This window comes from Aquarana catesbeiana, linkage group LG06 (genome assembly GCF_042186555.1).
Source record: "Aquarana catesbeiana isolate 2022-GZ linkage group LG06, ASM4218655v1, whole genome shotgun sequence".
NCBI classification, from domain to species: domain Eukaryota; kingdom Metazoa; phylum Chordata; class Amphibia; order Anura; family Ranidae; genus Aquarana; species Aquarana catesbeiana.
In genome coordinates this window covers 5,397,920-5,412,081 of record NC_133329.1, presented here as the reverse complement: position 1 = coordinate 5,412,081, position 14,162 = coordinate 5,397,920, and the positions used below count along the sequence as shown (strand labels likewise).

Below are 14,162 nucleotides of genomic sequence, written 5' to 3'. Positions count from 1 at the left end.
TGTGGATCTCTGCAGCGGCGGCCATTCCTCCTCCTCCTCCTGTGTTCCAGCGCCATTTTGAGAGCCCCAGGCGAATTGTGCCAGCCGCTCACCGGCGGATTTGGGGCACGGAGGGCCATATTTTACCATCCCTGAGGGTGCCTGGTGTATCCCAGCACACATCCCCAGCCGTTGGCCGAAAAAACAAGCGCCGCTGTCCCAGGATTTTATCAGGATAGTTTGTCTGCAGACGGAGCTCCGGTCAGACGCTCCTTACATGCTGCGCGCTAGCTCCGCCCTGTGCCCATCAATTTCTACCACTGTGCTATCAAATGCAGCCACTGTGGCCATCAAACACCGCCACTGTGCTCATCAAACGCAGCCACTGTGCCAATCAAATGCAGCCACTGTGCCCATCAAACACAGCCACTGTGCCCATCAATTGCTACCACTGTGCTATCAAACGCAGCCACCGTTCCCATCAATTGCCGCCACTGTGCTATCAAACGCAGCCAATGTTCCCATCAAACACCGCCACTGTGCCCATCAAATGCAGCCACTGTTTCTATCAAATGCAGCTACTGTGCCCATCAAACGCAGCCACCGTTCCAATCAAACGCAGCCACTGTTCCATCAAACGCAGCCACTGTGCCCATCAATTGCCGTCACTGTACATCAAACGCAGCCACTGTGCCCATCAATTGAAAGAGGAAGGGGTGTGGTTTACAGATGACAGGGCATGTCTTAAATAGGAAGGGGTGTGGCCTTGACAAAAAGGGGTGGGTCATATTTAAATTAGCGGGTGCATGAGTTTAGTCAGGCCTAGGGCAGCACAAAACCTAAATACACCACTGGGTGGGTGGCTGCATCCATATGTACACATCAAATTATATTTTTCTTTCATGTATTTTTTTTTGTGTGTGTTTTGAACAAACAACAAATAAAAAAAAACAAACAAATAAACTTTATATATTACAATAAATATACTGGGGCCATGCTGTCTGGGCTATGAAGATGAGTTTAATGCCGCGTACACACGGTCGGACTTTTCGACCGGACTTGTCTGACAGACGCTGACGGACCAAATCTGGCGGACAATCCGATCGTGTGTGGGCTTCACCGGACCTTCAGCGGACTTTTCCAGTCGCAAATCTTACGGACTTTAGATTTGGAACATGCTTTAAATCTTTAGGTCGTAACTCCGCCGGACCCAGAAATCCGCTCGTCTGTATGCTAGTCTGACGGACAAAAACCGACGCTAGGGCAGCTATTGGCTACTGGCTTTTAACTTCCTTATTTGTGTATGTCATCACGTACAAATCCGTCAGACTTTGGTGTGATCGTGTATAGGCAAGTCCGGTCGTTAGAAAGTCTGTTGAAATTCCGCCAAAAGTTCGTCGAAAGTCTGTCGAAAGTCTGTCGGACCGGCTGTCGGACTTTTGTAGCTGAAAAGTCTGACCATGTGTACGCCCCATAAGTCTCAGGATGGTAAACAATGGTGGAGATCAGAATGTCCATGCCCCTTGTTCTTTCCAGTTTCTTGCTTGCCCCATTGGGGCATGAGGAAAAAGCTGGTTAGTTGGTTAGTAGTGTGTCAGTAATGGCAATGCTGGTGCAGAGCCCAGTATACACGCATCTTCACCAGTATTCACGCATCTTCACCAGTATACACGCATCTTCACCAGTATACACGCATTTTCACCAGTATACACTAGGGATGAGCCGAACACCCCCCGGTTCGGTTCGCACCAGAACCTGCGAACGGACCGAAAGTTCGCACGAACGTTAGAACCCCATTGACGTCTATGGGACTCGAACGTTCGAAATCAAAAGTGCTCATTTTAAAGGCTAATTTGCATGGTATTGTCCTAAAAAGGGTTTGGGGACCCGGGTCCTACCCCAGGGGACATGTATCAATGCAAAAAAAACTTTTAAAAACGGCCGTTTTTTCGGGAGCAGTGATTTTAATAATGCTTAAAGTAAAAAAAAAAAAAGTGAAATATTCCTTTAAATATCGTACCTGAGGGGTGTCTATAGTATGCCTGTAAAGTGACGCGTGTTTCCCGTGTTTAGAACAGTCCCTGCACCAAATGTCATTTTTAAAGGAAAAAATCTCATTTAAAACTGCTTGCGGGTTTAATGTAATGTCGGGTCCTGGCAATATGGATGAAAATCAGTGAGACAAACGGCATGGGTACCCCCCAGTCCATTACCAGGCCCTTTGGGTCTTGTATGGATATTAAGGGGAACCCCGCACCCAAATTAAAATAAGGAAAGGTGTGGGGCCACCAGGCCCTATATACTCTGAACAGCAGTATACAGGCGGTGCAAACAAGACAGGGACTGTAGGTTTGTTGTTAAGTAGAATCTCTTTGTAATTTTGAACGGGTACATTTTTAACGTGTTTAGCTCCAGCCAAAAAATCTTTTTTAAGCTTTTTGGAAAACATAGGGAAGGGTTATCACCCCTGTGACATTTGTTTTGCTGTCTGTGCTCCTCTTCAGAAGATTTCACCTCACTTTTTGTCCCAGTGGATTGGAAAGCATCAGTGGAAAGGAGAAATGTTTTTCCCATATTAACTCTTACAGGAGAGAATTTCCCTTCCTAGGGGTAGATTTATTCTCACTTCCTGTTGTCTCCTTCCGTTTGCAAGTAGGAGTCGTTTGTAAGTTAGTTGTTTGAAACTAGGGTCCTGCCCTATATACTCAGCAGAAATTTGGGCCTTAGGTGTTGCTGTGGCCACAACACTGTAAGCCCTCACAGGGCCCTGCTGTGAAATATTAGATCAAGAATTGTAATTACATGCCCCTGTTGAACAGGAGCTGAAAAATTAGGCCTTAGGCACTGGTGCTGGTGCCACAACACTGCAACCCCTCACAGACACTCTAGTTGGAACACAGGAACGAGCCCTGCTCCAAAGTATTGCATCAAAAATTGTAATTACACGCCCCTGTTAAACAGCGGCAGAAAAAATGGGCTTTAGGCACTGGTGCTGGTGCCACAACACTGCAACCCCTCACAGACACTCTAGTTGGAATGCAGGAACGAGCCCTGCTGCAAAGTATTACATCAAAAATTGTAATTACACGCCCCTGTTAAACAGGGGCTGAAAAATTGTGCCTTAGGCACTGGTGGTGGCGCCCAGAACCAAAAATGTTCTTACAAGCTATCAGCGTGATGATTGAGGAGGAAGAGGATAATTACTCAGGGATAGTCACTCAGCATCAGCATAGGCAGTCTTTGAAGGGATCTGAGATTTCAAAAAAAAATATTCCGTTACATCAGCATCAGGTGCTTGGTAGCTGGTGGTGATCCAAGACTGATTCATTTTTATGAAGGTCAGTCGATCGACCGAGTCAGTGGACAGACGCACCCTGTGATCGGTTACCACGCCTCCAGCAGCACTGAATGTGCGTTCTGAAAGAACGCTGGATGCAGGACAGGCCAGTAGCTCAATTGCATACTGTGCAAGCTCTGGCCAGTGATCCATCCTCAAGACCCAGTAACCCAGAGGATTTTCGGTGGGAAAGGTGTCCAAGTCTGATCTTGCCCCTAGGTATTCCTGCACCATGTAAAACAGACGCTGGCGATGGTTGCTGGAACCGATCATACCTTGGGGCTGCGGACCAAAAAATTGTCTGAACGCATCGGTCAGACGGCCACCTTCTCCACCGCTCCTTCTTTGACTGACCGAAGCCTCAGCAACACGTTGTCCAGAAACAGGAGTTTGTAACCTCCCAGTCTCTGGGAACGCGTTGCACAGACCTTTCTGCAAGTCCGGAGTCCTCTGGGTCACTAAGGACGACATGGTCCGCAGCCACCTCCTCCCAGCCACGTACAAGTCCATGTGTTTCTTGGGACTGATCCCTTAAAGACTGCTGCTGATGCTGAGTGCCAGGATCCACCTCCATACTGACACAATCTTCCTCCTCCTCCTCCTCCTCTTCCTCCTCGTCCTCTTCCTGTGTGATCAGCGGGCACGCAGGAACACTGTCTGGATAAAGGGGGCCTTGAGAGCTAAGGAAGTCCTCCTCTTCCTATCTCTGTTCTGCCTCAAGTGCCCTGTCCATTATTCCACGCAGCGTGTGCTCCAACAGGTGAACAAGGGGGACAGTGTCACTGATGCATGCACTGTCACTGCTCACCATCCTCGTGGCCTCCTCAAATGGTGACAGGACAGTGCATGCATCCCTGATCATGGCCCACTGGCGTGGAGAAAAAAAAACAAGCTCCCCTGACCCTGTCCTGGTGCCATAGTCACACAGGTACTCATTGATGGCCCTCTGCTGCGTGTGCAGCCCCTGCAGCATGGCCAACGTTGAGTTCCACCTGGTGGGCATGTCACAGATTAGGCGGTTCTTGGGCAGGTTAAACTCCTTTTGGAGGTCTGTCAGCCGAGCACTGGCATTATATGACCGGCGGAAATGCACACAGACTTTCCTGGCCTGCCTCGGGACATCCTGTAAGCCCGGGTACCTGCCCAAGAACCGCTGCACCACCAAGTTAAGGACGTGAGCCAAACAGGGCACATGGGTCATTTGTCCCTGTCGGGGGGCAGAGAGGAGGTTGGTGCCATTGTCGCAAACCACCATTCCTGCCTTAAGTTGGAGTGGCGTCAACAACCTCTGAACCTGCCCCTGCAGAGCTGACAGAACCTCTGCCCCAGTGTGGCTCCTGTCCCCCAAGCACACCAGCTCAAGCACCGCATGGCATCTTTTGGCCTGCGTACTTGCGTAGCCCCTTGAACGACTACGGAGCACCGCTGGTTCCGAGGAAGAGGCCATGGAGGAAGAAGAAGAGGAGGGGGTGAAGGAGAGAGGTGTGTCACAATCATTAGCATTTTGGAGGCGTGGTGGCGGAACAACCTCCAACACTACTGCACCTTGTCCTGCATCCTTCCCAGCTGCCAGCAGAGTCCCCCAATGCGCCGTGAAACTTAGGTAACGTCCCTGTCCATGCCTGCTGGACCATGAGTCAGCGGTAATATGCACCTTACCGCTGACCGCCCTGTCCAGCGAGGCATGGACATTGCCTTCCACATGCTGGTAGAGAGCCGGAATCACCTTCCGTGAGAAAAAGTGGCGTTTGGGTACCTGCCACTGAGGAACCGCACATTCCACAAACTCACGGAAGGGGGCAGAGTCTACCAACTGAAAAGGCAGCAGTTGAAGTGCTAGCAATTTTGCCAAGCTAGCATTCAACCGCTGGGCATGTGGATGGCTGGGAGCAAACTTCTTTCGGCGGTGCAGCAGCTGGGGCAGGGAAATTTGCCTGGTACAATCTGACGTCGGTGTACCAAAATCAGATTGCCCACAAGTATGTGGCTGTGACACACCTAATTCTACACCTTCATTCCTCTCAGTGCAGGTCTCAGAGAGGACTGAAGGTCTAGTGGGGTTGGAAATCTCAGCTGATGAGGAGCAAGCAGAGGTCCTCTTTGTTCTTTGGTGTGGGTCTTTTAGATACGCTTGCCAACGAACTGCATGGCAGGTCAACATATGTCTGGTCAAGCATGTGGTACCCAAGCGGGAGATGTTTTGGCCACGCGAGATACGCTTGAGACATATGTTGCAAATAGCAGCGGTGCGATCTGATGCACTCGTCTCAAAAAAGGCCCACACCAAAGAACTTTTTGAATAACGTGCAGAGACTGCAGCGCCCTGCACATGTGGAGCTTTGGGGTGTGATGCAGTCAATGTGCTGCCCTTAGGCTGGCCCCTGGAGGGCATCCTGCCTCGTTGGTGATGTGCCGCCTCCTCCTCCTCCTCCTCCTCCTCTCTCCTATCAGGCACCCACGTTGAGTCAGTGACCTCATCATCCCCTCCCTCCTCATCACTGGAGCAAACCTGGCAGTATGCTGCAGCAGGGGGAGCATGACTGCCAGATTGCTGTCCTTCTTGGGCACCCCCTCTGTCCGTGCTCATGTTACTGCCTTCATCGAGCTCAGTATCATCATCAGAGCCTTCCAAACACTGGGCATCCTCCTGGAGCATGTACCCAACACTGTGGTCAAACAGTTCGAGGGACTCCTCAGGAGGACATGGTGGGGCTAGGGAAGGAGTCACTGATGACATTGAGCCGAGGGAAGAGGCCGCTGCTTTGCCAGGCAAAGTACCCTGGGCATGGGTGAGAGAGGATGAGGAGGATGAGGACGGCTTGGTCATCCACTCGACCAAGTCTTCCGCATGTTGCGGCTCAACATGGCCAGCTGCCGAAAAAAAGCCCAAGCGTGTCCCATGGCCACGTGCTGATGAGGATGCACCGTCTCCACGACCAGCACTAGACACAGAGCCTGCTTGCCCTCTCTTATTGGCTTGTGACTGTCTGCCTCTCCTTCTTGGCCTTCCAGACATACTAATGGCCTGTAGCTGCACTAAGCTGGGATATATATATATATATATATATATATATATATACTGATACTGCAGCTAGCAAAATCAACTGCCTGCCTGTAGTATGAGAACACCACCAACCTTCTACAGGTAGCTTTAGCTGAACACTGTGAGGTGGACGCACCCCACTAACTTGTAGGTTTAGCAGAACACTGTGAGCAGGATGCACCCCAATAACTTGTAGGTTTAGCTGAACACTGTGAGCAGGACGCACTGCACTAAATGTAAATAGTCTAGCTGCCTGACTGTGGTGCTAATAGGATCAAAAGAACACCAGTAATTTTCTTCAAAATACTGTAACAAGACAAGCCTGCTTGTCAGTAGGAATATAACAGGAACGGATCTAGCTGAACACTGTGAGCAGGACGCACTGCACTAAATGTTAATAGTCTAGAAGATAACAGGAACGGATCTAGCTAAACTGAATACAGTGTATATATATATATATATATATATATATATATATATATATATATATATATATATATATATATATATATATATATATATATATGCAACACCTGGGATGCATATATATACACAATACACTTTAAGTGCAGCTAAACTGACTGACTGTCCTGCCTAATCTAGCTAACTCAAATGAAATGACACTGTCTGTCTCTCTCTATTTCTCAGCACACCGGAACACACTGCACAGGGCCGCCGTGCAGACGGCCTTATATAGTGTGGGGTGTGTACTAAATCCCCTGAGCCATAATTGGCCAAAGCCTCCTTGGCTTTGGCCAATTACGGCTCTCTGTTAAGGCGTCGCTGTGATTGGCCAAGCATGCGGGTCATAGTGCATGCTTGGCCAATCATCAGCAAGCAATGCACTGCGATGCCGCAGTGAATTATGGGCCGTGACGCGCCACACGAATTTGGCGCGAACGGCCCATATCGTTCGCAATTCGACGAACGATCGAACAGCCGATGTTCGAGTCGAACATGGGTTCAACTTGAACACGAAGCTCATCCCTAGTATACACCCATCCTCGCCAGTATACACGCATCTTCACCAGTATACACCCATCTTCACCAGTATACACCCATCTTCACCAGTATACACCCATCTTCACCAGTATACATGCATTTTCACCAGTATACACCCATCTTCACCAGTATACACCCATCTTCACCAGTATACATGCATTTTCACCAGTATACACACATCTTCACACCACCATAGACACACCACTCTGCTTTTTAAGGCTGGTCTGTTCATTACAGAGGCTGGATAAGGGGGATTATTGTCCCAACAGTTGCTGGGTGCTATGTGGTTCTTTGAAGTGGGTTCAGATAACAGTTACACCGACATATATCTGTACAGAGAAAACAAAAAATGAAATTAAAAAATAAGATTGCTCCACCATGCTTTATGCCGTAAATATAGTTTTATCGTAGTGTTAAGATGGACAAGACATGGAATACAATCTGTACTTTGTTTAAAAAATAACACTAAGAAGTCTATTTATAAAAATATTAAATACATTCGCGCTAATCCACAAATGAAAAAATTGTGAAAAATGAAATAAAGTGAAAATATGACCAACTAATTAGTGAAAACCAATTTGTAATAATAGAAGTCCCGGTAAGTAATATTATACGATCAAAGTTGAGTGTTGTTCCAACAGTTCAGATCGTGGTAAAAAATATACAGTCCAAAGACCAAAAAACCCTTTCAGTGATGGTGACACCGTCCCACACCACAAAAGAAGTGACACCTCCACCACAAGAAATGCCTGCTTTGATGTGGACCTTCTATCACGGGAGGTTTTTTTTGCGGCTAATACGCAGCCAGGTCCTTTGTTTGCATAGGGAGATGTGTATATGGCCGTCCCACCATATATCAACTTCTGGGGTCACAAGTACCACAACTGATATGGCTCAATCTTTAACAGGAAAACTTTATAGATGTCCTCTGAATACTCATAATCATAGAAGTTTCCCAAAAAATATAAAGGCTCGCCATAGTGTAAAACCATAAACATTTATTAAGTATAAAAAGTAATGCACTTACATCAAGTTTGCATTGACACGCATGGGAAAAGCTCAAGCCAGCTGGCCCTAGTAAAAACGCTCGTCCTTCCAGGATCTTTGAAGTGTGGTGACGTCAGCACATCACTCCATATGACGCGTTTAGTCACAGATGACGTCGTACAGGAATAACACTCAACTTTGATCATATGATATTCCTTCCCGGGACTTCTATTTTTATGAATTTTTTTTCACTAATTAAATAAAGAAGCTGAGGGTAAAGGTGATGGACTGGCCAAGCATGTCTCCAGAACTAAAACCTATTGAGCATCTGTGGGGCATCCTTAAACAGAAGGTGGAAGAGTGCAAGATCTCTAACATCCATCCTTTCTTCGGTGTTGTCACATGAAAAGATAGAAGAAAATATTTACACAAATGTGATATATATATATATATATATATATATATATATATATATATATATATATATATATATATATATATATATATATATATATATATATATATATATATATATATATCACACAATACAGGGTTTTTTGTGACGCCTGTGCAAAACCTGGAGGCATTCGATTAGCAAAGGTTTTGCTTCTTTTTCTTTAAAAAGTCAGCTGGAGAACTGGATTTTCATTTTTTCTTAAAGTGTTACCAAACCCAGGACTCTGCAGTCACTATATCTGGTCTCTCCAGGACTCTGCAGTCACTATATCTGGTCTCCCCAGGAGCCTGCAGTCACTATATCTGGTCCCCTCAGGACTCTGCAGTCACTATATCTGATCTCCCCAGGACTCTGCAGTCACTATATCTGGTCCCCTCAGGACTCTGCAGTCACTATATCTGATCTCCCCAGGACTCTGCAGTCACTATATCTGGTCTCCCCAGGACTCTGCAGTCACTATATCTGGTCTCCCCAGGACTCTGCAGTCACTATATCTGGTCTCCCCAGGAGCCTGCAGTCACTATATCTAGTCCCCTCAGGACTCTGCAGTCACTATATCTGATCTCCCCAGGACTCTGCAGTCACTATATCTGGTCCCCTCAGGACTCTGCAGTCACTATATCTGATCTCCCCAGGACTCTGCAGTCACTATATCTGGTCTCCCCAGGACTCTGCAGTCACTATATCTGGTCTCCCCAGGACTCTGCAGTCACTATATCTGGTCTCCTCAGGACTCTGCAGTCACTATATCTGGTCTCCCCAGGACTCTGCAGTCACTATATTTGGTCTCCCCAGGGCTCTGCAGTTACTATATCTGCTCTCCCCAGGACTCTGCAGTCACTATATCTGATCTCCCCAGGACTCTGCAGTCACTATATCTGGTCTCCCCAGGACTCTGCAGTCACTATATCTGGTCTCCCCAGGACTCTGCAGTCACTATATCTGGTCTCCTCAGGACTCTGCAGTCACTATATCTGGTCTCCCCAGGACTCTGCAGTCACTATATTTGGTCTCCCCAGGGCTCTGCAGTTACTATATCTGGTCTCCCACAGTACACAGAATATGGAAATCCAATTAATTAAGTAAATATAAACTGCTAAATACCTTTTCTCATCAGCAGTATATAGCAGTCTTGTGATTTCTATCAGTGTCCTGCTGAGCACTGGTTAAAGCTTGTAGGGGGAGTTTCATTCTCCTCTGACTGTCCTATGTGGCTGCATGACCCCTGACACTCTGTCTAGACAGTGCTAATTGGCCCTGTGCTGATCACATGCACCCTCCCCAAAGATGTGCTCTCTAGCAATACACATCAAACTGAGCATGTGCAGAGTGCCTTCAGGGCTCTGCACTATCAGGAGATGGATTGGGGACTGTGAAAGAAGGGGAGGATCAGAGAAGATGGGATCACACAATCTTTTTACACAATGCAGGGGATTAACTCTTTAGGTTCCACAGTGAGTATAACAAACATGCTTTACTGTGTAACAGACTGATTTTACTGTTGTGGGTTTAGTAACACTTTACATTTGTTTTAAAATAACTTATAAATACAATTATTAAAATAAAAATGATGATTTAGATATTTAGATATTAGATAATCCCACCAATAGAATGCATCTGTCCCTCATTGATATGTTATAGTTATAATAGTCATAGTGCTGAGGGTACGTAATGGTTAAGAAGAGACAAACAGCCTCCAGTCCTGAAGTGGTGAAGTACGATGGTATAATGGAAAATTCTAGGAAATTGTTCACATGGGTTGCTCCGTGCTTTAGATGCTGGCATTAAAATAAAACTCACCACATTTATGCAAAGTCAATCATGAGACGGATCTCTGAAGACTATTTCCATAATTCCAACCTCAAATGTATCATTCTGTCTGCTATCACTGGACGTGTCTCGTCATCTCTGTCCGGAGATCACACCAAACCTCAACATGATGTCTCCGTACTCTATATCTATTTTAGTCTGTTCAGTCTTGGGACTCAGCTTGGCAATCCCTTCTAACATTTGTATTGTGATGGGTAACCTGGACATCATCAGAAAGAAAGGGAAGTTGAGTCCCACCGATGTAATCTTTCTGGTTAAGGGAATTGTGAATATTCTTCTCCAGTGTGTGATGAGTCTACAGGGAATGTTCTTTGTCTTTTCTCTGGAAACCTTTTATATTAGACAAGTATTTGGGTTTATGAACACATCAATTTACTTCCTAACATATTACAACTTCTGGTTGACCGCCTGGCTCTCGGCTCATTACTGTACCAGCATCACCAATCTCAGCTATGGGTTCTTCATCTGGTTAAAGAGAATTGTGTCCAATTTCCTGGGTCAACTTCTATTCCTGACAGCACTTGGTGTGTTCATTGTGAGTGCCCCGGGCTCCTGGATTGTGTTTGAAGAAAGTATCCAGTCTTCTGAGAACAGTACAGAAGCCTCTGTTATTGGGTTCCATAAATTGCTTTCCTATTTTGTGCCTGCAAACACCCTAGGCTGCATTCTACCATTCTGCCTTAGTCTTCTGTGCCTGGTCCTCACTTTCAACTTTCTGCTCAAACATGTCTGGAGGGTGAAGAATAATGACTCTGGATCAACACGTCCAAATCTTCAGGCTCATGTCACTGCACTGAGGACAATCTTCTTCTTACTTCTCATTTTCACCTTATTTTGCGTGTCTCGAGTGCTTATATTTCCTCAAAATTCATTACTGTTAAGAGTCAGTTTGTGCTTACAAATATTTTCTCCATCGGTGGAGGCTGCCATCATCTTCCAGGCCAGCAACAAGCTGAGATGGATCATTCTGAGAAGATTCTGGAGAAAAAGCAGGAGGAACACAGAGACTTAAAATGTAGAGGGCCCTCAACGTTAATGTCTAAATATTAACAATAACCTCTTTGAATAGAAATGTATGTGGTAGCGATCATCTTAAAGTGTCAGATGGAGTGTAGAAGGGTTATAACCCCCAACATGTTTGAGTGTGTGTTTGTGACTGGTCCTGCCTTGTTGGTTCTGTTCCATCTCTTTGGAAATCTACCAGACAATGGAGTTTGATTTACTAAAACTGGAGAGTGCAAAATCTTGTGGGGCTCTTTTTTTTTGTTTGTCAAAGCTTAATTGAACAGGTTGAAGTTAGAAGTTGATTGGCTAACATGCACTAGATTTTGCACTCTCCAATTTTAGTAAATCAGCCCCACGGTCTTACTGATATTTCTGCTGTTTAACATCTACAATGTTTCAGTATCTTGAGATCGTGTCTTTATCTAATGACTTCATTGTTCAATGTTCCCCTGAAATGTCCTTCTAGTTATATGGTTTTCATAGTTCAATCATCTACCATACATCATACATACACACTGTTTTGTCCATTTTTTTTTTTTTTTGTTTAGAGTCCTCCAATCATTTTCTAACTGGGGGATCTATTAAGGGGATTGAGCCGAACTCTGGACCATGACTTCTGGAGGATCAGTGATTGCCATTTATTTCATTCTGTTTTTTTTTTTTTTGCTATTTTATAAAATGAATCATTAAGGTGTAAGAGGAACGAGAGTGCCACATCAGTTTGAACAGTCATGAAAACACATGAAATATGTTTATGTGACCCAGAAATGCCAATGTGTTTTGGGTACATATTATTAGTAGTAAGTGTATCAGCATTCTGGACTAGGGTTGTAAGAAGGAGATAAAACTTCCAGATGAACTGTCTCTTAGTTGGGTATCCGGTCATTGACTGGGAAGTTTGTTCTCCTTCCTACAATCCTAGTCCAGAACGCTGATACACTTATTACCATAACACAAACCCCACAAAGGGGGGATTGTTGCGCCCCAGAAACACATTGGGGTTTTCTATGTTGAATAAACAATTTTATTGATCTGTTCAACTGTTGTGGTGCTCTCAATGTTCCTCCTCCTTATTGCTAAGTCTAGAGATCCCTGGGGGTACCCCAACTGATGAAGAACAGCCTCCAATGACCCCATCTATGTCCACAGATCATATAACACATTTTTTTCGGCTATATGCAAGGCACATATACACTATATTGCCAAAAATTTGGGACGCCTGCCTTTAAACACACATGAACTTTAATGGCATCCCAGTCTTAGTCCGTAGGGTTCAATATTGGGTTGGCTCCACCCTTTGCAGCTATAACAGCTTCACCTCTTCTGGGAAGGCCATCCACAAGGTTTAGGAGGGTGTCTATGGGAATGTTTGACCATTCTTCCAGAAGAGCATTTGTGAGGTTAGGCACTGATGTTGGACGAGAAGACCTGGCTCGCAGTCTCCGCTCTACTTCATCCCAAAGGTGTTGTATCAGGTTGGGGTCAGGACTCTGTGCAGGCCAGTCAAGTTCCTCCATCCCAAACTCGCTCATCCCTGTCTTTATGGGACTGCTACATACTCATGCTGCCTCTTTGCCTAACTTTCACCCGTGTTCCAGAAAGCTCTACTAGTTTCTAGAAGGAGAAGTCTAAGCGAACTTTAACAGCACCAAAACACAGGAGCAGCCCTAACTAATGCATTGCAGCATTCTGTTAAGCAGATCCACTGAAGATAGATTTGCCTCTAGCCCCACCGTTAGGCGGAAGAGCAAATTACACTAGTCTAACTATTTACCTCCTAGCACCTAAACTAGAAGGGTGCTACACCAGCATATGGTGCATTCACATATTTCATTATTCGTAATGTTAGGCCTTCTCTGCACTTTCTCCAGTTCCATGATATCCTTTTTGAGAACTGGAGCCCAAAACTGAACTGCATATTCCAGATGAGGTCTTTCCAGGTGGGTGGGCGCACCCATTAGTACACATCAAATTATATTTTTCTTTCACGTTCTATTTTTTTTGTGTGTTTCAAGCAATGTAACAATATTTACCCGATATGTATGTTCTATTTAGTAGATAAGATTCCACGCTTTTCCTGAAGAAGCTTCACGGCGAAACATGTAGAATATAAGAGTGGATTACAGCATTACAACATCAAAACGTGTCCCTTTCTACCTAAACGGATGCGGATGTATTGTATATAATGCTATTTTAAACTTTTTGTATTACAATAAATATACTTTTTTTTTATTTAATGTGTTTACCATATATCTTCCAATATAAGTGCACCTTCAAAGTCCCATATCTCCCAAATTTTGCCTTCTTATGTATATTTTAGGGGATGGTGGTGCCATATATCTTTTATAATAGATTCTGGAGTTGATCACATATACCTTTTGCATTTAATTGTATAATGTGTCAATGCTTATATAGCAAAAATACAGAATTACACCTGGAATCAGTATATGGTTCTAAAAAAAAAAAAAATGAAGGTAAAGAGTTAAATAAGTGGAAAAAAACAAATAAATACATAAATAATA

At 45.1% G+C, this 14,162-nt stretch overlaps 1 protein-coding gene across 1 annotated transcript; it reads left to right on the top strand.

The window, feature by feature from the left end:
• The first annotated feature begins 10,741 nt into the window (after positions 1–10,741).
• LOC141147427 (taste receptor type 2 member 9-like) lies at positions 10,742–11,647 on the top strand. The gene has a single exon (XM_073634662.1). It carries the CDS (start codon positions 10,742–10,744, stop codon positions 11,645–11,647), a length of 906 nt encoding a protein of 301 aa, XP_073490763.1.
• The last annotated feature ends 2,515 nt before the right edge of the window (positions 11,648–14,162 follow it).